Source organism: Poecile atricapillus, chromosome 4, assembly GCF_030490865.1.
Source record: "Poecile atricapillus isolate bPoeAtr1 chromosome 4, bPoeAtr1.hap1, whole genome shotgun sequence".
Taxonomy (NCBI): Eukaryota; Metazoa; Chordata; class Aves; order Passeriformes; family Paridae; genus Poecile; species Poecile atricapillus.
The window spans coordinates 75707260-75728737 of NC_081252.1; the positions used below are offsets into that span (position 1 = coordinate 75707260).

The 21478-nt window shown below is 50.5% G+C and overlaps 2 protein-coding genes across 2 annotated transcripts in view; one reads left to right on the forward strand and one right to left on the reverse strand.

Annotated features, from left to right (window-relative positions):
* Positions 1 to 17857, forward strand: part of EMX1 (empty spiracles homeobox 1) — a 76477-nt gene extending 58620 nt beyond the window's left edge. The window contains exon 4 of the transcript XR_009277552.1: positions 17846 to 17857. The gene's annotated coding sequence lies outside the window, so the exon portion shown is untranslated. The remainder of the gene's footprint in view (positions 1 to 17845) is intronic.
* The window catches only part of SFXN5 (sideroflexin 5), a 115152-nt gene that overhangs the window by 37275 nt on the left and 56399 nt on the right, over positions 1 to 21478 (reverse strand). The window contains 2 exon segments of the mRNA XM_058837780.1: positions 17784 to 17849; positions 18559 to 18615. Coding sequence (XP_058693763.1) covers positions 17784 to 17849; positions 18559 to 18615 — 123 coding nt within the window.

Here is a 21478-nt window from a genome sequence, read left to right on the forward strand (position 1 = left end):
GGGAATTTCCAGCTGGAAATGGAAGCCTTGAGCAATGTGTGGCCAAAATGTTTTCAGCCCCAAATGCAGCAAAATTTAAAAAAACCAAAACTACAAAACCCCCAAAACAGCCTAAACCAAAAATCCCAGCAATTTGGGGGAGAGGGGTTTGAAAAGCAAAGAGAGAACACGTTTTGCAGGCTGCTACATGATACACGCACATCCCGGCACATCCCAGCTCATCCCGGCACATCCCGGCACATCCCAGCTCATCCCGGCACATCCCAGCTCATCCCGGCACATCCCGGCACATCCCAGAACATCCCAGCACATTCCAGAATATTCCAGCACATCTCAGCACGTCCTGGCACATCCCGCTACATCCCGGCACATCCCAACACATCCCAGCACATCCCGGAACATTCTGGCACATCCCGGCTCATCCCAGCATATCCCAGCACATCCCAACACAGCTGGCACATCCCAGCACATCCCGGAACATCCCGGCACATCCCAGCTCATCCCAGCACATCCCATCACATCCCAGCTCATCCCGGCACATCCCAACACATCCCGGTATATCCCAGCACATCCCGGTATATCCCAGCACATCCCGGCACATCCCAACACATCCCGGCACATCCCGGAACATTCCAACACATCCCAACACATCCCGGCACATCCCAGCTCATCCCAGCACATCCCAGCTCATCCCAGCACATCCCAGCACATCCCAGCTCATCCCGGCACATCCCGGCTCATCCCGGCACATCCCGGCACATCCCAGCACATCCCAGCTCATCCCAGCACATCCCAGCACATCCCAGCTCATCCCGGCACATCCCGGCTCATCCCAGCACATCCCGGCACATCCCAGCTCATCCCAGCTCATCCCGGCACATCCCGGCACATCCCAGCTCATCCCAGCTCATCCCAGCTCATCCCAGCACATCCCAGCACATCCCAGCTCATCCCGACACATCCCAGCTCATCCCGGCACATCCCGGCACATCCCAGCACATCCCAGCTCATCCCAGCACATCCCAGCACATCCCAGCTCATCCCGGCACATCCCGGCACATCCCGGCACATCCCAGCACATCCCAGCACATCCCAGCTCATCCCGGCACATCCCGGCTCATCCCGGCACATCCCGGCACATCCCGGCTCATCCCGGCACATCCCAACGCATCCCGGCACATCCCAACACATCCCGGCACATCCCAGCTCATCCTGGCACATCCCGGCACATCCCAACACATCCCGGCTCATCCCAGCTCATCCCGGCTCATCCCGGCTCATCCTGGCACATCCCGGCACATCCCAACACATCCCAGCACATCCCGGCACATCCCAGCACATCCCAGCTCATCCCGGCACATCCCAGCACATCCCAGCTCATCCCAGCACATCCCAGCACATCCCAGCACATCCCAGCTCATCCCGGCACATCCCGGCTCATCCCGGCACATCCCGGCACATCCCAGCACATCCCAGCTCATCCCGGCACATCCCGGCACATCCCGGCTCATCCCGGCACATCCCAGCACATCCCGGCTCATCCCAGCACATCCCAGCTCATCCCGGCTCATCCCAGCACATCCCAGCTCATCCCGGCACATCCCAACACATCCCAGCACATCCCGGCTCATCCCGGCACATTCCGGGTGCCGCAGCCGGCGAGGAAGAGGTGCAGAAGCGCAGCTGCTGGGCAGGGCCTGCAGGAGCACGGGGCTGCTTTTCCAGCCCCAGGGAATATTCCAGAGCCTTTCCCAAGGTTTTCACCCGGACCCCAAGCGGGAATTCCTCCTCTCGCGCTCGGCAAACGCAGCCCTAGAGCTGAGTCCAAGGAAGCCATGGCGATCCTGCTCAGTCTGCACAGCACTGAGGGCTCGTCTCCAACTTCTACCCCTTCAAAAATGACCAAATCCATTTTTATTTCTCTTTTTTTTGCATTTGGCAGGTGTTGGGATGAGTCTTTTCAAAGCCTGAACACCTCCAGGAACTGTAACTCAGTCTAATGCGTGGCTTTAGGAGAAGCCAGTTTTAAGCCTGGCTTAGCTGGGCTGCCCTATTTGGGTATTTAGCCTGGGCATGGTTAATCTGTGCCCATGACAAGTTTTGGATTTGAATTTGCAGACCCAGCTTGGAGGTTTGATGGAGGATTTGACAGTGAAGTGGAAGAACGGTAGCTTCTGAAAGAAAACACCTGAGTTGGGAGAGCCACCACCGTGAGGGCAGCAAAATAAAAATTTTACTTCCAGATTTAATGTGATGAACTCAGTCCCCACTTCCAGCAACCCCCCTGCTGAGAATGTGAAATTAAATGAAATTAAATGTGGCTGGAGATCAGATCCCATCCCCCAGACCCCCAGCACAAGGACTGGATTTAGGGAATTAACGAGGGTTTGTTTTCCACAGTTTGGAAATTGCTGTTGCCGATCTGTGAGCTCCTTCCCACAGCCCGTGAGGGGCAGGAACTGCTCAACCTCAGGCCACCAAAGCAAAAGAGCCATCGAGGATTTGTTAATGAGTTTAATTAGTTGGGGTTGGCCGAAGGATGGTGTTGAAGCAAATTGATCATTAAACACCCAGGCCAGGTTTATCAGTGACCCCAGGCAGGCGCTGAGCGGGATCTGCAGCTGGTGGAAACACGGAGCAGAATCAGGGGGGTTCTCCTCACCAAACCTGGCACAACCACAGAACCCCTGAGGCTGGAAAAGCCCTCTGAGATCCAGTTCAACCATTCCCAGCACTGCCCCGTGTCCCCAGCGGCCACAGTCAGAGCTTTGGAATCCCTCCAGGAATGGGGGCTCCCTGCCCCGGGAGCTGTGCTTGACACCTTTTGGTGAAGGAATTCCTCCTGGATCCAGCTGAACCTTCCCTGGCACAGCCTGGAGCTGCTCCCTCCCACCCTGCAGCTCCCTGTGCAGCTCAGCTGCTCTGGGCAACCTGCTCCAGTGCTCCACAGAATTCCAGAGTGGATTGGGTGGGAAGGGACATCCATGGGCAGGGACACCTCCACTACCCCAGGTGCTCCGAGCCCCGGTGTCCAGCCTGGCCCGGGACACGGCCAGGGACGGGGAATCGCCCACGGTGCAAATTCCTGAAGCCAGGTCAAATCCAGCTTTTTCCAGCTGCTTTGTGGAGGTTTCCTCCTCCAGAGCACTCCCCTGCTGGGGCTGAGGGAGACAGGGGGAGCTGGACACACGGACACAAGGCTGGACACATGGACACGTGGCTGGACACACGGACACAAGGCTGGACACACAGACACAAGGCTGGACACACGGACACAAGGCTGGACACACGGACACTAGGCTGGACACACGGACACAAGGCTGGACACACGGACACTAGGCTGGACACACGGACACAAGGCTGGACACACAGACACTAGGCTGGACACACGGACACAAGGCTGGACACACGGACACTAGGCTGGACACACGGACACTAGGCTGGACACACGGACATGTGGCTGGACACACGGACACAAGGCTGGACACACGGACACTAGGCTGGACACACGGGCACAAGGCTGGACACATGGACACGTGGCTGGACACATGGACATGTGGCTGGACACACGGACACAGGAGTGGACACATGGACATGGCTGGACACAGGGGCACATGGCTGGACACACAGACACCAGTGGACACAGGGACACATGGCTGGACACACGGACGCATGGCTGGACACATGGACGCGTGGTTGGACACACAGACACAAGGCTGGACACGGACACAGGAGTGGACACATGGACACAAGGCTGGACACATGGACACAGGAGTGGACACACAGACACAGCTGGACATGGGGCACATGGCTGGACACAGAGACACGAGTGGACACAGGGACACAGGAGTGGACACACGGACACAGGGACACATGGCTGGACACACAGACACAGGAGTGGACACACAGACACAGGAGTGGACACAGGGACACAGGAGTGGACACACAGACATGAGTGGACACAGGGACACAGGAGTGGACACACGGACACAGGAGTGGACACACGGACACAGGAGTGGACACACGGACACAGGGACACATGGCTGGACACACAGACACGAGTGGACACACAGACACAGGAGTGGACACACGGACACAGGAGTGGACACACAGACAGGAGTGGACACACAGACACATGGCTGGACACACAGACACGAGTGGACACACAGACACAGGAGTGGACACACGGACACAGGAGTGGACACATGGACACAGGAGTGGACACACAGACACAGCTGGACATGGGGCACATGGCTGGACACACAGACACGAGTGGACACAGGGACACAGGAGTGGACACACGGACACAGGGACACATGGCTGGACACACAGACACGAGTGGACACACAGACACAGGAGTGGACACAGGGACACAGGAGTGGACACAGGGACACAGGAGTGGACACACAGACATGAGTGGACACACGGACACAGGAGCGGACACACGGACACACAGACACACAGACACAGGAGTGGACACACAGACACACAGACACAGGAGTGGACACACAGACACAGAAGTGGACACACGGACACAGGAGTGGACACGCGGACACAGGAGCGGACACGCGGACACGAGCAGACCCAGGAATACGAGACACCAGCACTTCCTAACATCCCGCCAGGTGAAACCAGGCTCAAACCCCATCAGCGGGAGAGGATCCTCCCCAGGGCTGTCCCGTGCCTCTGGCAGCGCTCTGCCCTCCCTCCCTCTCCTCGAGTGTCACGGATTCCTGCCACCGCTTTAGCTCCCAGTTTTGTTTCAGCACCAACAACGTTCCCTCAGCACAAGGACAACGTTTGTGACGTCACCGCGCTTTGAAGCCGGAACCATCAATCACTGTCAGTGACCAACATTTTGGATTCCTTTTCTTCTCCTTCTTGTCTCGAAAAATTCTGACCTCACGTCTACCAAGACACCAATTCTAAAACCATGGGGATTTTAAAAAAATTCCCTGCTTTTTTCCGCCTTTTTATGAAGATTTTTGAAGCCTGAGAGATGGTTTTGAATTCCCGACATTGTCAATGACCGAGCCCACGCCTCTTAAACCCGGCCTAGAGCGGTAAATACATCCAAGGAGTTATTTCACTTCACAGTGGGAGGGAATTTTTATAAAATAAAGGAATCTCAGGAGTCCAGTGAGCATTAGGTGGGAGATGACACCACCCAAACGTTGCTGAGCCACTCTCCAGACCTGGTGGACTGGGCTGGAGAAATCTCCACTGGTTTAAGAGATCCAACTCCTGAGCACTGCAGCTGGAGCTGGCTGCTCCAAGGGACCTGGAAAGTCCACTTGGAAAGAGGGACTGGCTGGGTTATCCCTCATCCCCCCATCTCCAGATTGGATTAGAAATAATTGGATCTGGTGAGTCCCATTCAGCCAAGCTGGAGAAAAGAGCATTAGGAGAAGAAGGAAAAAACTCATTCATTAGGGCTGGGAGGTGAGGATGGAGGCAGAGAGATGGAAAACTGGGCTCTTTCCCAACTGGAGCTTTCCCAAGCCAAGGAGAACAGAATGGAGGAGCCGAAGGGAAGGGAAAGCAATGAGGATCCGAGTGGGGAAGGAAGTTAGAGAGGAGCAAGAGAAAGGGAAGGAGGAAACATCGCCCCAAGACAATTCCAGGAGGGATGACCCCACGGTTGGATGCTTCAGGGGAAGAAAGTGGTGTCGTCTGGAGAAGACTGGGATTCATGCTGAGAACTGGCCAAAGCTGGTTTGGGAGATGGTGGAGAAAGGAGGATGAGGGGCCATGCCCAAGACAGGAGGGTGCTGTCTCATCCCGAGTTTTCCATGCACCTGGATCTTGTCCAGAGGCAGCGCCAGTCCCGGGGGTGGTGGGGATGGACTGGGGCAGAGGGAAGGGAAGGGATGAGAACAAACCTGCTGGAAATGGAGACACCGCAGCGAAACGAGAGAGAAAATGCTGCAGAGAGGCACACAGAGCTGGGGAACCCCGGAGCAAGCTGGGTTGGGAGGAACCTTAAGGATCATCTACTTCCAACCCCCTGCCACGGGCAGGGAAAGCTCCCGGCAGCCCAGGCTGCTCCAAGCCCCGTCCAGCCTGGCCTGGGACGCTCCCAGGGATGGGCTTGGCAGGACCCAGCAGTGCCAGGTGCTCCTAACTGCAGGGACAGGATGCTGCCGGGCACTGGGAGCATTCCCAGGAAACCCCATGTCCTTGTCTCCCACTGCAGCCTCAGGGCTGTGCCTTTGGGAATGGCTGCTACAGCTCCAGCCATTTCTGGGCCCCTGGAGGAGCTGCCAGGCTGAGTTTCCAGTCTGGGGGATCCAAGCACTCCCTTCTGGAACCTGAGAACAACGGGGAAAGGGATGTGCAGGAAGAGGAGTTCTGAGCACAGAGATGCAGGCACCGCTTCATTTCAACCCTCATTTAGCACAGAAGCTCCTCGGATCCGCTGGGATTCTCCTCCTGCTCCCATGGAGGAGGGAGCCAGGCCACGCTCCATCCCCTCCATCCCTCTCCTGACTTCCTCCAGCTCCCGAACGTCTCCTGAGCGAGGACAGGGGCAGCGGGAGGGCTGCAGCTCTCCCCGGCTGATTATGGACATCACACCCCATTCGCAGGCTGTCAGCGCAGCCCCGCACACAATTATCGGGAACAGGGAGCTGGATTGGAAAAATCCACAGGGACACCTCCACCTGGAGAGGAGAGCGAGAAATGGTGTGTGAGAGTTCAGAGAGGGAGAGGGGGAGGACGGGCAGCCCCGGGATGGGGGAGACCAAGGGAAGGGATGGGACTGCTGGAAAGGGAAGGGATTGCTGGAGAGGGAAAGGAAGGGATTGCTGGAAAGGGAGGGATGGGATTGCTGGAAAGGGAAGGGATTGCTGGAGAGGGAAAGAGTGGGATTGCTGGAAAGGGAAGGGATGGGATTGCAGACATGGGAAGGAGTGGGACTGCTAGAAAGGGAAGGGATTGCTGAAGAGGGAAGGGATGGGATTGCTGGAAAGGGAAGGGATGGGACTGCTGGAGAGGGAAAGGATTGCTGGAGAGGGAAGGGAAGGAATTGCTGGAGAGGGAAGGGATTGCAGGAAAGGGAAGAGATGGGATTGCAGGAAAGGGAAAGGATTGCTGGAAAGGAAAAGGATTGCTGGAAAGGGAAGGGATGGAATTGCTGGAAAGGGAAGGAGTGGGATTGCTGGAAAGGGAAAGGATGGGATTGCAGACATGGAAAGGGAAGGGAAGGGATTGCTGGAAAGGGAAGGAGTGGGATTGCTGGAAAGGGAAAGGAAGGGATTGCTGGAAAGGAAAGGAGTGGGATTGCTGGAAAGAGAAAGGATGGGATTGCTGGAAAGGGAAGGGATGGGATTGCTGGAGAGGGAAGGGATTGCTGGAAAGGGAAGGAGTGGGATTGCTGGAGAGGGAAGGAGTGGGATTGCTGGAGAGGGAAGGGATGGGATTGCTGGAAAGGGAAGGAGTGGGATTGCTGGAGAGGGAAGGGATGGGATTTTCTTCTACAGGTTTTTGGGTAGTAGTAGGTGATTGGATAGAGAATGCCTCAGTGCAGCACACAGGTGATGGGTCACTGGGTCATTTAGAAAAATAATTGAATTGTTTAATAATTGTTTAATTAATAAGTTAATTGGGTAAGAATAAGTATAAAGATAAAAGAGCTGCATATTTTGGGGCCATTTTGTGCTTTTCAAGCCAAAGTGAGCCAGCCTATGGTGGGATTGAACTTGTGCAAAAAGGTCTGGGGAAGACCTGCCAATTGATTATATATTAATAATAATATATAATAATATAATTATATAATAAAAATAATATTTTTACTCTATATTAATAAACACGAGAAACAAGAAGCTAAGGAGCCTTTTGGAGTATCCTTCCTGAAACAAAACTGAGATAAGGAAGACTCCTTGTAAGTGGTAAGGACTGAGATAAGGAAGATCCCAAGTGGCTCAGCCCTGAAGAAACCAAAATATCACAGCAACAAGTGATCAAACAATGTAATCAATCAACGTGATCAAACAATGTGATCAAACAATGTGATCAAACAATGTGATCAATCAATGTGATCAAACTGTGATCAAACAATGTGATCAAACAATGTGATCAATCAATGTGATCAAACTGTGATCAAACAATGTGATCAAACAATGTGATCAAACTGTGATCAAACAATGTGATCAATCAATGTGATCAAACAATGTGATCAATCAATGTGATCAAACATTGTGATCAATCAATGTGATCAAACAATGTGATCAAACAGTGTGATCAAACAATGTGATCAAACAATGTGATCAAACAGTGTGATCAATCAATGTGATCAATCAATGTGATCAAACAATGTAATCAATCAATGTGATCAAACAATGTGATCAAACATGATTAAACAATGTGATCAAACAGTGTAATCAATCAATGTGATCAAACAATGTGATCAAACAATGTGATCAAACAATGTGATCAAACAATGTGATCAAACATTGTGATCAAACAATGTGATCAAACTGTGATCAAACAATGTGATCAAACAGTGTGATCAAACAATGTGATCAAACAATGTGATCAAACAATGTGATCAAACATTGTGATCAATGTAATCAAACAATGTAATCAAACAATGTGATCAAACAATGTGATCAATCAATGTGATCAAACAGTGTGATCAAACAATGTGATCAAACAATGTGATCAATCAATGTGATCAAACAATGTGATCAAACATGATTAAACAATGTGATCAAACAGTGTAATCAATCAATGTGATCAATCAATGTGATCAAACAGTGTGATCAAACAATGTGAACAAACAATGTGATCAATTAATGTGATCAAACAATGTGATCAAACAGTGTGATCAGACAATGTAATCAGTGTGATCAAACAATGTGATCAAACAGTGTAATTGAACAATGTAATCAAACAACGCGATCAAACAATGTGATCAGTGTGATCAAACAATGTGAGCAAACAATGTGATCAATGTAATCAAACAATGTGATCAAACAATGTAATCAATGTGATCAAACAATGTGATCAAACTGTGATCAAACAATGTGATCAAACAGTGTAATCAAACAATGTGATCAAACAATGTGATCAAACAATGTAATCAATGTAATCAAACAATGTGATCAATCAATGTGATCAAACAATGTAATCAAAGAGTGTAATCAAACAAAGTGATCAAACTGTGATCAAACAACGTAATCAAACAGTGTAATCAAACAATGTAATCAAACAATATAATCAAACAATGTAATCAATCAATGCAACAACGAGTAGTACAAGAAGTAGCGCTACTACAAGGAGTAATGGAACACCAGAGAGAGCCTGCCCAGGTTATCCCCACCAGCCAGCACCCCAAAAGTGCCCAGGACAGGGCAGGGGCCAGGGAATGGCTGCTCCCTCGTGCTCCTCCAGTTAATTAATTGGGGATTTAATCAAGGGTCTCATTTCAGGCCTTTCAGCACAGGAGTCACTTCTGACCCCAAAAGAGAAGTTTGAGGCCAAAGTCCTGAAGGGCCGAGCCAGGGATGGGCAATGCCAAGAAATTTGGAGCTGAAATCAAGGATTGGAAAATCCTGGAATGGGTTGGGTTGGGTTGGGTTGGGTTGGGTTGGATGGGTCTTAAATCTCCTCTCATCCCAGCCCTGCCACGGTGCCAGGGTGCTCCAGCCTGCCCTTGGACACTTCCAGGGACCCAGAGCAGCCCCAATTCCCCAACTTCCATAGAGAAAGAATGACATTTTTATTAATAATTACTATCTGTATAAAATCATAGAATCTAAAAAGCAATTATTTCCCACAAAATCAGCTCCATGCAGCTTTTTTAACCTTCTAAAAGTGTGAAAAAAAGCAGAGTAAGAGTGTGTGTGTCAGCTGGAAAGAGTTTCTGTCTAATGCCAGCCCCCCTGGTCTGTGCAGCTCTTGGCACTGGGGCACTGGGGGAATAAAAAATTCCAAACATTTAAAACACGCTTGGTCTTTCTCGAGTCTTTTTTACTTCTCCCTGCTTTTGTTTGCCTTGTTTAGGAAAACCAGCTGGTATTAATTGCACTTAATGCACCAGCAGCATGAACTGCAGCCAGATCTCAGGAACTGGAGCCTAATCCCAGGAATCCACTCAATTGTTTGGGAAAAAAATTGCATTGTCCCTCTGTTCAGAACTGCAGTAAAGTGAGGGAGCAGAAGAAAAGGAGGGATAAAATAAACTTCAGTCACAGGAAGAGAAATAGAGATATCAGAGGATGGAATTCCCAGATTTGCTGCCCCTGGATCCCTGGGAGTGTCCCAGGCCGGGTTGGACACTGGGCTTGGATCCAGCTGTGGGAGCTGTCCCTGCCCCCTGGGATGGGATTTGGGATCTGTTCCAACCCAAACACCTTTCCCAGCCTTATTTCAAGTGATTCCTTCACCTGGGTCATGCACAGGAGAAGGGATGAAATTCTTCACCTGCACAGAGCTCTGCTGTGGCTTGGCTTGCGAGTAGCTGGAGAGAAAAGGAAACATGGGGAGAAAAATATGGAATAAAAGAATATTGATTGCTCCCCAGATTCACCCTGTAGGGCTGGAAATCAGGAATTATGGTTGTAGCAACTCCCCTCTCTCTAAAAAGGGAAGAAAATCAGGATATCTGCAAAGATTTCCCAAGAATTCCCATTTAACTGCAGGACAGTGAGGTCAGAACCTGCTCTTCCAGCACCTGATGGAGCAGTTTGTTCCTGCTGTGAGGACACCGGGGGGAAGCACAGACCCAAATCCTCTGCTCTGACCTTCTCCCGGCCCTTTTCCACCTGCAGGCAGGGAAGGGGCTCCTTCCAAAGCCTGACCCATATCCCAGTCCCTGCCCTGCTTCTCCAGGCTGGTGGGATCCGTGAGGGATTTCAGGACACACCATTCCCAGCTGGAATGTCTGCAGGGACACCGGGACATGGAAAGCTCACTGCTCACCTTCCCTGCTCCACTGGGAAGGGCTCTTCCAGCACCAGAGAGGAGAAGAACCTCTGAAGAAGAAGAATAAGAAGAACTTCTAAACCTCTAAATGCTGCTGCCCTTCATATTTCACATGGAGGAAAACCTCCCAATATCCAGAAGGAGAAGAACTTCTAAAGGCTGCTGTTCCTCATGCTGCATGTGGAGGAAAAGCTCCCAACACCCAGGAGAACCTCTAAAGGTCTCTAAAGAACCTCTAAAGGCTGCTGCTCTTCATATTTCACATGAAGGAAAAGCTCCCAACATCCAGAAGGAGAAGAACCTCTAAATTAGAGTCATGTTCTGTGTGGAGAAAAACCTCCCAAAACTCAGGAGAACCTCTACAGGCTGCTGCTCCTCGTGCTCTGTGTGGAGGAAAACCTCCCAACACCCAGGTGAACCTTTAAATGCTGCTGCTCCTCGTGCTCTATGTGGAGAAAAAGCTCCCAACATTAGGAAGGAGAACCTTTAAATGGTTCTTCATATTTCACATGAAGGAAAACCTCCCAACATCAGGGAGGAGAAGAACCTCTAAATTAGACTGATGCTCTGTGTGGAGGAAAAGCTCCCAAAACCCAGGAGAGCCTCTAAACACTGCTGCTCTTCATATTTCACATGGAGGAAAACCTCCCAATATCCAGAAGGAGAAGAACCTCTAAAGACTGATGCTCCTCGTGCTCCATGTGGAGGAAAAGCTCCCAACACCCAGAAGAACCTCTAAAAGTCTCTAAAGAACCTCTAAATACTGCTGTTCTTCATGCTTCATGTGGAGGAAAAGCTCCCAACACCCAGGAGAACCTCTAAAGGCTGCTGCTCTTAAAACTCTGTGTGGAGGAAAAGCTCACAATGTTAGGAAAGAGAAATTCTAAATGCTGCTGCCCGTCATATTTCACATGAAGGAAAAGCTCCCAACATCAGGGAGGAGAAGAACCTCTAAAGGCTGCTGCTCCTCGTGCTCCATGTGGAGGAAAACCTCCCAACAGACAGGAGAACCTCTAAATGCTGATACTCCTTGTGCTCCATGTGGAGAAAAACATCCCAATATTAGGAAGGAGAGCCTTTAAATGGTTCTTCATATTTTACATGAAGGAAAACCTCCCAATATCCAGAAGGAGAAGAACCTCAAAATTAGACTGATGCTCCTCATGCTCTGTGTGGAGGAAAACCTCCCAACATTAGGATAGAAGAACCTCTAAAGGCTCCTACCCTTCATATTTCACATGAAGGAAAAGCTCCCAACATCCAGAAGGAGAAGAACTCCTAAATTAGACTCATGCTCTATGTGGAGGAAAACCTCCCAAAACTCAGGAGAACCTCTACAGGCTGCTGCTCCTCGTGCTCTGTGTGGAGGAAAACCTCCCAACACCCAGGAGAACCTTTAAATGCTGCTGCTCCTCGTGCTCTATGTGGAGAAAAAGCTCCCAACATTAGGAAGGAGAACCTTTAAATGGTTCTTCATATTTCACATGAAGGAAAAGCTCCCAACATCAGGGAGAAGAACCTCAAAATTAGACTGATGCTCTGTGTGAAGGAAAACCTCCCAAAACTCAGGAGAACCTCTAAAGGCTGCTGCTCCTCATGCTCTGTGTGGAGAAAAAGCTCCCAACATTAGGAAGGAGAACCTTTAAGGAGAACCTTTAAATGGTTCTTCATATTTCACATGAAGGAAAACCTCCCAACATCAGGGAGGAGAAGAACCTCTAAATTAGACTCATGCTCTGTGTGGAGGAAAACCTCCCAACACTCAGGAGAACCTCTAAATGCTGCTGCTTTTCATATTTCACATGAAGGAAAAGATCCCAGCATCCAGAAGGAGAAGAACTTCTAAATTAGACTCATGCTCTGTGTGGAGGAAAACCTCCCAAAACTCAGGAGAACCTCTAAAGACTGATGCTCCTCGTGCTCCATGTGGAGGAAAACCTCCCAACACCCAGGAGAACCTTTAAATGCTGCTGCTCCTCGTGCTCTATGTGGAGAAAAAGCTCCCAACATTAGGAAGGAGAACCTTTAAATGGTTCTTCATATTTCACATGAAGGAAAAGCTCCCAACATCAGGGAGAAGAACCTCAAAATTAGACTGATGCTCTGTGTGGAGGAAAAGCTCCCAAAACCCAGGAGAACCTTTAAACACTGCTGCTCTTTGTATTTCACATGGAGGAAAACCTCCCAATATCCAGAAGGAGAAGAACCTCTAAAGGCTGCTGCTCCTCTTGCTCTGTGTGGAGGAAAAGCTCCCAGCACCCAGAAGAACCTCTAAAGGTCTCTAAAGAACCTCTAAATACTGCTGTTCTTCATGCTTCATGTGGAGGAAAAGCTCCCAACACCCAGGAGAACCTCTAAAGGCTGCTGCTCTTAAAAATCTGTGTGGAGGAAGAGCTCACAATGTTAGGAAAGAGAAATTCTAAATGCTGCTGCCCGTCATATTTCACATGAAGGAAAATCTCCCAACATCAGGGAGGAGAAGAACCTCTAAAGGCTGCTGCTCCTCGTGCTCTGTGTGGAGGAAAACCTCCCAACAGACAGGAGAACCTCTAAATGCTGATGCTCCTTGTGCTCCATGTGGAGAAAAACATCCCAATATTAGGAAGGAGAGCCTTTAAATGGTTCTTCATATTTCACATGAAGGAAAAGCTCCCAACATCCAGAAGGAGAAGAACCTCAAAATTAGACTGATGCTCCTCATGCTCTGTGTGGAGGAAAACCTCCCAGCATTAGGAAGGAGAACCTTTAAATGGTTCTTCATATTTTACATGAAGGAAAACCTCCCAATATCCAGAAGGAGAAGAACCTCTAAAGGCTGCTGTTCCTCGTGCTCTGTGTGGAGGAAAACCTCCCAACATTAGGATAGAAGAACCTCTAAAGGCTCCTACCCTTCATATTTCACATGAAGGAAAAGCTCCCAACATCCAGAAGGAGAAGAACCTCTAAATTAGACTCATGTTCTGTGTGGAGAAAAACCTCCCAAAACTCAGGAGAACCTCTACAGGCTGCTGCTCCTCGTGCTCTCTGTGGAGGAAAACCTTCCAACACCCAGGAAAACCTTTAAATGCTGCTGCTCCTCGTGCTCTATGTGGAGAAAAAGCTCCCAACATTAGGAAGGAGAACCTTTAAATGGTTCTTCATATTTCACATGAAGGAAAACCTCCCAACATCAGGGAGGAGAAGAACCTCTAAATTAGACTCATGCTCTGTGTGGAGGAAAAGCTCCCAAAACCCAGGAGAACCTTTAAACACTGCTGCTCTTCATATTTCACATGGAGGAAAACCTCCCAATATCCAGAAGGAGAAGAACTTCTAAAGACTGCTGCTCCTTGTGCTCCATTTAGAGGAAAACCTCCCAACATTAGGAAAAAACACCTGTGAAGGCTGCTCCTCATGATCCGTGTGGAGAAAAGCCTCCCAGCACCCAGGAGAACATCTAAAGGCTGATTATCCTCGTGCTCCATGTGGAAGAAAAACTCCCATCATGAGGAAGGAGAACCTAAAAATGCTGCTGCTCTTCATATTTCACGTGAAGGAAAAGCTCCCAACATCCAGAAGGAGAAGAACCTCTAAATTAGACTCATCTTATGTGTGGAGGAAAAGCTCCCAGCATTAGGAAGGAGAACTTTTAAATGCTACTGCTCTTCGTATTTCACATGAAGGAAAAGCTCCCAACATCAGGGAGGAGAAGAACTTCTAAATTAGACTCATGCTCTGTGTGGAGGAAAAGCTCCCAGCATTAGGACAGAAGAATCTCTAAAGGCTCCTACCCTTCATATTTCACATGGAGGAAAACCTCCCAATATCCAGAAGGAGAAGAACTTCTAAAGGCTGCTGTTCCTCGTGCTGCACGTGGAGGAAAAGCTCCCAACACCCAGGAGAACCTCTAAAGGTCTCTAAAGAACCTCTAAAGGCTGCTACCCTTCATATTTCACATGAAGGAAAAGCTCCCAACATCCAGAAGGAGAAGAACTTCTAAATTAGACTCATGTTCTGTGTGGAGAAAAACCTCCCAAAACTCAGGAGAACCTCTACAGGCTGCTGCTCCTCGTGCTCTGTGTGGAGGAAAACCTCCCAACACCCAGGAAAACCTTTAAATGCTGCTGCTCCTCGTGCTCTATGTGGAGAAAAAGCTCCCAACGTTAGGAAGGAGAACCTTTAAATGGTTCTTCATATTTCACATGAAGGAAAACCTCCCAACATCAGGGAGAAGAACCTCAAAATTACACTGATGCTCTGTGTGGAGGAAAAGCTCCCAAAACCCAGGAGAACCTTTAAACACTGCTGCTCTTCGTATTTCACATGGAGGAAAACCTCCCAATATCCAGAAGGAGAAGAACCTCTAAAGACTGATGCTCCTCGTGCTCTGTGTGGAGAAAAACATCCCAATATTAGGAAGGAGAACCTTTAAATGGTTCTTCATATTTCACATGAAGGAAAAGTTCCTAACATCCAGAAGGAGAAGAACCTCTAAAGGCTGCTGCTCCTTGTGCTCTTCTTGGAGGAAAAGCTCCCAACTTTAGGACAGAAGAACCTCTAAAGGCTGCTCCTCCTCATATTTCATGTGAAGGAAAAGCTCCCAACATCCAGAAAGAGAAGAACCTCTAAATTAGACTGATGCTCTGTGTGGAGGAGTTACATTAGGACAGAAGAACCTCTAAAGGCTGCTCCTCCTCATATTTCACGTGAAGGAGAAGCTCCCAGCATCAGGACAGAGGAACCCTGAAGGTTTTCATGCCCTTCATGCTCCACGCAGAGGAAAACCTCCCACCACCAGGAAGGAGAACCCCTGAAGGTTTCTGTCCTTCTCCAGCCCAGAAGAGCCACAGATGCAGGGGAAGCTCCTGCCTGTCCCCGTGGCACCATCCCCCGGGCAGCAGAGCTCCAGGAATTCCAAGGAATTAAAGATTCCCAAGCCCTGCCTGGGACACCTCCACACTCCACAGGTTCCTTACCAAAACTTCTCGGGGGACAAAACTCTGCCAAGATCCTTGTCCGTGTGTCCTGCCCCTCTAATGTGCCCCTGTTCCAAGAGGGAACATTGATTAATTAATTAAGAGCATTAATGCCAGAGGCAGGGAGCAGCAGCAGCAGAGCGAGCAGGGGCACACCCGGCTGGGGATGGGACACTCAGGGGTGACACAGAGGGGACAAAAACGCTGTCCTGAGGAGTGAGGGGACAGGGAAGCCATCCCGCGCTGCCCGGGAAGCTGGGCACGGAAAAACAAAGCACGGAGGTGGCGGGGATGGGGATTAGGGTTAAAGTTCTGCTGGGAAAGTGAGCACAGCTCTGGGGGTGATGGGGGTAGGAGCTCAGGTGAGAACTCAGGTGAGAGCTCAGGTGAGCGAGGCTGGGAGCTCAGGTGAGAGCTCAGGTGAGATCTCAGTTCAGAACTCAGTTCAGAGGTCAGTTCAGAGCTCAGGTGAGAACTCAGGTGAGAGCTCAGGTGAGCTGGGCTGGGAGCTCAAGTGACAGCTCAGTTCAGAGCTCAGGTGAGAGCTCAGTTCAGAGCTCAGTTCAGAGCTCAGGTGAGAGCTCAGGTGAGCTGGGCTGGGATCTCAGGTGAGAGCTCAGGTAAGAGCTCAGTTCAGAGCTCAGGTGAGAGCTCAGATGAGAGCTCAGGTAAAAGCTCAGGTGAGAGCTCAGTTCAGAGCTCAGGTGAGAGCTCAGTTCACAGCTCAGTTCAGAGCTCAGTTCAGAGCTCAGGTGAGAGCTCAGTTCAGAGCTCAGTTCAGAGCTCAGGTGAGAGCTCAGGTGAGCTGGCCAGCAGCAGGTGAGCTCTGCAGGAAGGGACAGCAGAGGGGACAGGAGCAGCAGTGCCCAGCACAGACTGTGACATGGAAAACCATCCAGGGGTGTCCAATAAAACAGAGCTTTCCCTCAAAACCTCCAGGCACTTCCAGCAGCTCCACACCCTTTGGAAAATGGTCCGGCAGCTGCTCAAGGAGCAGCAGCAAATTCCTTGTGACCTGAAGAAATGGGAAAATTCCCAGATTTGCTGTGGCTGCCCCTGGGTCCCTGGCAGTGTCCAAGGCCAGGCTGGACATTGGGGCTGGGAGCAGCCTGGGATAGCAGGAGCTGTCCCTGCCATGGCTGGGGTGGAATGGGATTTGAGGTCTTTTCCAACCCAAACCTTTCCAGGATTCTGGAGCCCCTCTGCTCTGGAGCCAGGCTGGGAGAGCTGGGAATGTTCCCCTGGAGAAGGGCAAACTGCAGGGAATGCTGAGAGTCCCTGCAGGGGCTCCAGGAGAGCTGGAGAGGGACTGGGGCCAAGGGCTGCAGGGACAGGAGCCAGGGAATGGCTTCCCAAGGGAAAGGGGAGATTGGGCTGGGATCTTGGCAAGGAATTCCTGCCTGGGATTCTGCAATTCCCAGATTTGCTGGGGCTGCCCCTGGATCCCTGGGACAGTGGGAGCTGTCCCTGCCCATGGATGGATGGCACATGGATGGATTTAAGGTCCTTTCCCACCCAAACCATTCCAGGATTCTGTGACCTGAACTCCAGCTCCAGCTTGAAACATATCCACAGGGCAAGATGTAATTCCACCCCCAGGAGAACATTCCAGAACTGCCTCTCCTGCCTGGCCACCCAGGCCCCTGCAGCCTCGAGGTCTCTAATTGAGCCTGGTTAATGAATTCACCTCCAATTAACACGGGAGGGAAAGCCGGGGCTCCCAGCACAGCGCAGCGGAAAGCTCGGGCATGCAGGGCCAGCCACAGCCCAGGTGACAACATCTGCTGCTGGCCAAGACACAGGTGAGTCCATGGGAAGATTAAAAACATGCTTGGCAATCCCAAAAACACCTCCCCAGCAGCTCGTTAGCCACGAAATGCAGAGACATAAAGAGTTACCCACTGCTATTGAGACAGCACTTATGACAGCTCCCAAGTAGCCCTGGATGAACTTGGATGTCGGAGAAGGCTTTGGAAAGAAAAACAAAGCATATTTTCAATAAACAAACTTCTGGTTATTAATATTCAACCCAGTTTTTTTGTTTGTTTGTTTTGGTTTGGGTGTATTTGTTTCGAAGCACAGACAGGTTTAAATTTTGTCATATTGTTCTGTGACACACGGTCTGTCATCCCGAGAGGCAAAAGCGAGGAAATCGTGGCCTCCCGAGCAAGGTTACGGGGAATGGAAAATTAATTGGCACCAGAAAATTACAATAATAGCAGCTCAAAGGGAGGATGCGAGGGGAATTCAGCAAATGGTACCAAATTAGCATCTCTACCCTCCAGTGCTGAACCCCAAACTCGCCACAGACAATAATTTGTCTGTGAAATGTTCTCTCCACGAGCTGGATGGATTCCAGCTCAGCTTCCCACATCCCAACACGGGATGAGTGGAGGAAGGAAGGGAGCAGGGACGGCCCCAGCAAGGACAGAGCAGGGACAGCCCCAGCTCTTCCCAGAGAGACCAGAAGGAAAAAATCCTCGGGAGATGGGAGCGAGGAGCTTCCTCCTGCTCCCCCAGCCCAGCACAGCTCCTGCTCCTGTAGATCCCAACCACTCCAGACCAGTCAGGAGCATGGGCTGTGCTTGCCCACGGGCCAGTGGTGCCTCAGTGTCCCTGTGGAGGTTTGGGGGCCGGGGAACAGGCAGGGATCGAGGGAAGGCCCCGCGGTGCTCACCTTGCTCGCGTTGCGGTTTGCATAGTTCACACACGCGTTGTGGCTCTGGTTCAACCACTGCGGGGCAGAGGAGACACTGCATCAGCACAAACCCTGCAAAGCCCCAAAAAACACCACAAAAACCCTACAAAACCCCCACAAAACCCTAAAAAAAACCTACAAAACCCTACAAAACCCCCACAAAACCCCCACAAAACCCCAAAAAACCCCACAAAACCCTACAAAACCCCCACAAAACCTCAAAAAAACCCCACAAAACCCAACAAAATCCCACAAAACCCGACAAAACCCTACATAACTCTACAAAACCTTACATAACCCTTCAAAACCCCACAAAACCCCACAAAACCCAACAAAACCCAATAAAACCCTAAAAAACCCCACAAAACCCAAGAAAACCCTACATTACCCAACAAAACCCAACCACAACCCTACAAAACCTCACAAAACCCCATAAAACCCCATAAAACCCCACAAAACCCAACAAAACCCTACAAAACCCAACATTACCCAACAAAACCCAACAAAAACCCCACAAAACCCTACATAACCCCACAAAACCAAACAAAACCCCCAAAAAACCTACAAAACCCTACAAAACCCAACAAAAACCCTACATAATAATTCCACCCCGGGTGGGCAGGGACACCTCCCACCATCCCTGCCCAGCCTGGCCTTGGAAAAACCCTACAAAAAACCCACAAAACCCCACAAAAACTCACAAAACCCCAAAAAACCCAACATAACCCCACAAAACCCTACATAATCCAACAAACCCCACAAAACCCCACAAAACCAAACAAAACCCCAAAAAAATCTACCAAACCCTACAAAACCCAACAAAAACCCTACAAAACTCTACAAAACCCAACCAAACCCAACCAAAACCCTACAAAACCCCAGAAAACCAAATAAAACCCCAGAAAACCCCACAAAACCCTACAAAACCCTACAAAACCCTACAAAACCCAACAAAACCCTACAAAACCCAACAAAACCCCACAAAACCAATCAAAACCCCAAAAAACCCAAACAAAACCCTACAAAATCCAACAAAAACCCTACATAATAATTCCACCCCGGGTGGGCAGGGACACCTCCCACCATCCTGTCCAGCCTGGCCTTGGAATGGGGTGGGGTTCAAGGTCCCTTCCCACCCACCTGGCCTGGTCAGGGACACGTGGGATGGAATCCCGGACTGCTCTGGCTGGGAAGGGACCTTAAATCCCACCCCATTCCATCCCAGGTGGGCAGGGACACCTCCCACCATCCCTGTCCAGCTTGGCCTTGGAAAAACCCCCAAAAAACCCAAAAAACCCAAAAAACCCACAAAACCCAACAAAACCCCACAAAACCAAACAAAACCCCACAAAAAACCTAAAAAACCCTACAAAACCCAACAAAAACCCTACATAATAATTCCACCCCCGGTGGGCAGGGACATCTCCCACCATCCCTGTCCAGCCTGGCCTTGGAATGGGGTGGGATTCAAGGTCCCTTCCCACTCACCTGGCCTGGTCAGGGACATGTGGGATGGAATCCAGGACTGCTCTGGCTGGGAAGGGACCTTAAATCCCACCCCATTCCACCCCGGGTGGGCAGGGACACCTCCCACCATCTCTGTCCAGCCTGGCCTTGGAAAAACCCTACAAAAAACCCACAAAACCCCACAAAAACTCACAAAACCCCAAAAAACCCAACATAACCCCACAAAACCCTACATAATCCAACAAACCCCACAAAACCCCACAAAACCAAACAAAACCCAAAAAAAATCTACCAAACCCTACAAAACCCAACAAAAAACCTACAAAACTCTACAAAACCCAACCAAACCCAACCAAAACCCTACAAAACCCCAGAAAACTAAATAAAACCCCACAAAACCCCACAAAACCCTACAAAACCCCACAAAACCCAACAAAACCCTACAAAACACAACAAAACCCCAAAAAACCAAACAAAACCCTCCAAAAAACCAAACAAAACCCTACAAAACCCAACAAAAACCCTACATAATAATTCCACGCCGGGAGGGCAGGGACACCTCCCACCATCCCTGTCCAGCCTGGCCTTGGAATGGGGTGGGATTTAAGGTCCCTTCCCAGCCAGAGCAGTCCTGGATTCCATCCCACGTGTCCCTGACCAGGCCAGGAGAGTGGGAAGGGACCTTGAATCCCACCCCATTCCAAGGCCAGGCTGGGCAGGGATGGTGGGAGCTGTCCCTGCCCACCTGGGATGGAATGGGGTGGGATTTAAGGTCCCTTCCCAGCCAGAGCAGTCCGGGATTCCACCCCACATGTCCCTGACCAGGCCAGGTGAGTGGGAAGGGACCTTAAATCCCACCCCACTCCACGCCGGGTGGGCAGGGACACCTCCCACCATCCCCGCCCACCTGGGATGAAATGGGATGGGATTCAAGGTCCCTTCCCAGCCAGAGCAGTCCAGGATTCCACCCCACATGTCCCTGACCAGGCCAGGTGAGTGTCCCTCAAGCCCCTGAGGGTCTCAGGATGTCCCACCCGGGACAGCTCCCAACCAAATCCACCAGAGCCCGAATTCCCGGCACAGTTGTCCCGCTGTGCTCCCGGCTCCGGGCAGATCCCGCTCTGCTCGGAGCCCTCCTGCCTGCACAGCTCCATCCCCACTCACACTGCAGACAATAAAAAGACATTTGCCACTAGAGAGGAGGCTGAAAATAACTCGTTCCTTCCTTTCAGCTGGCGATGGAATCACACTTGTGCTGTGTTTACTATGGATCCCTCATTCCCGTGCCTGCTTCCTCCCCTTGCTCTTAATTCCCGGAATTTTAACGGGAGATCACACCAGCACCTCCCTCCACACAGATGATTTTCCCCCAAAGTTCCTGCAGCAGACTGAATGCTGGGGCTATTCCCAAAATTCCTGGGAATGGGGCCTC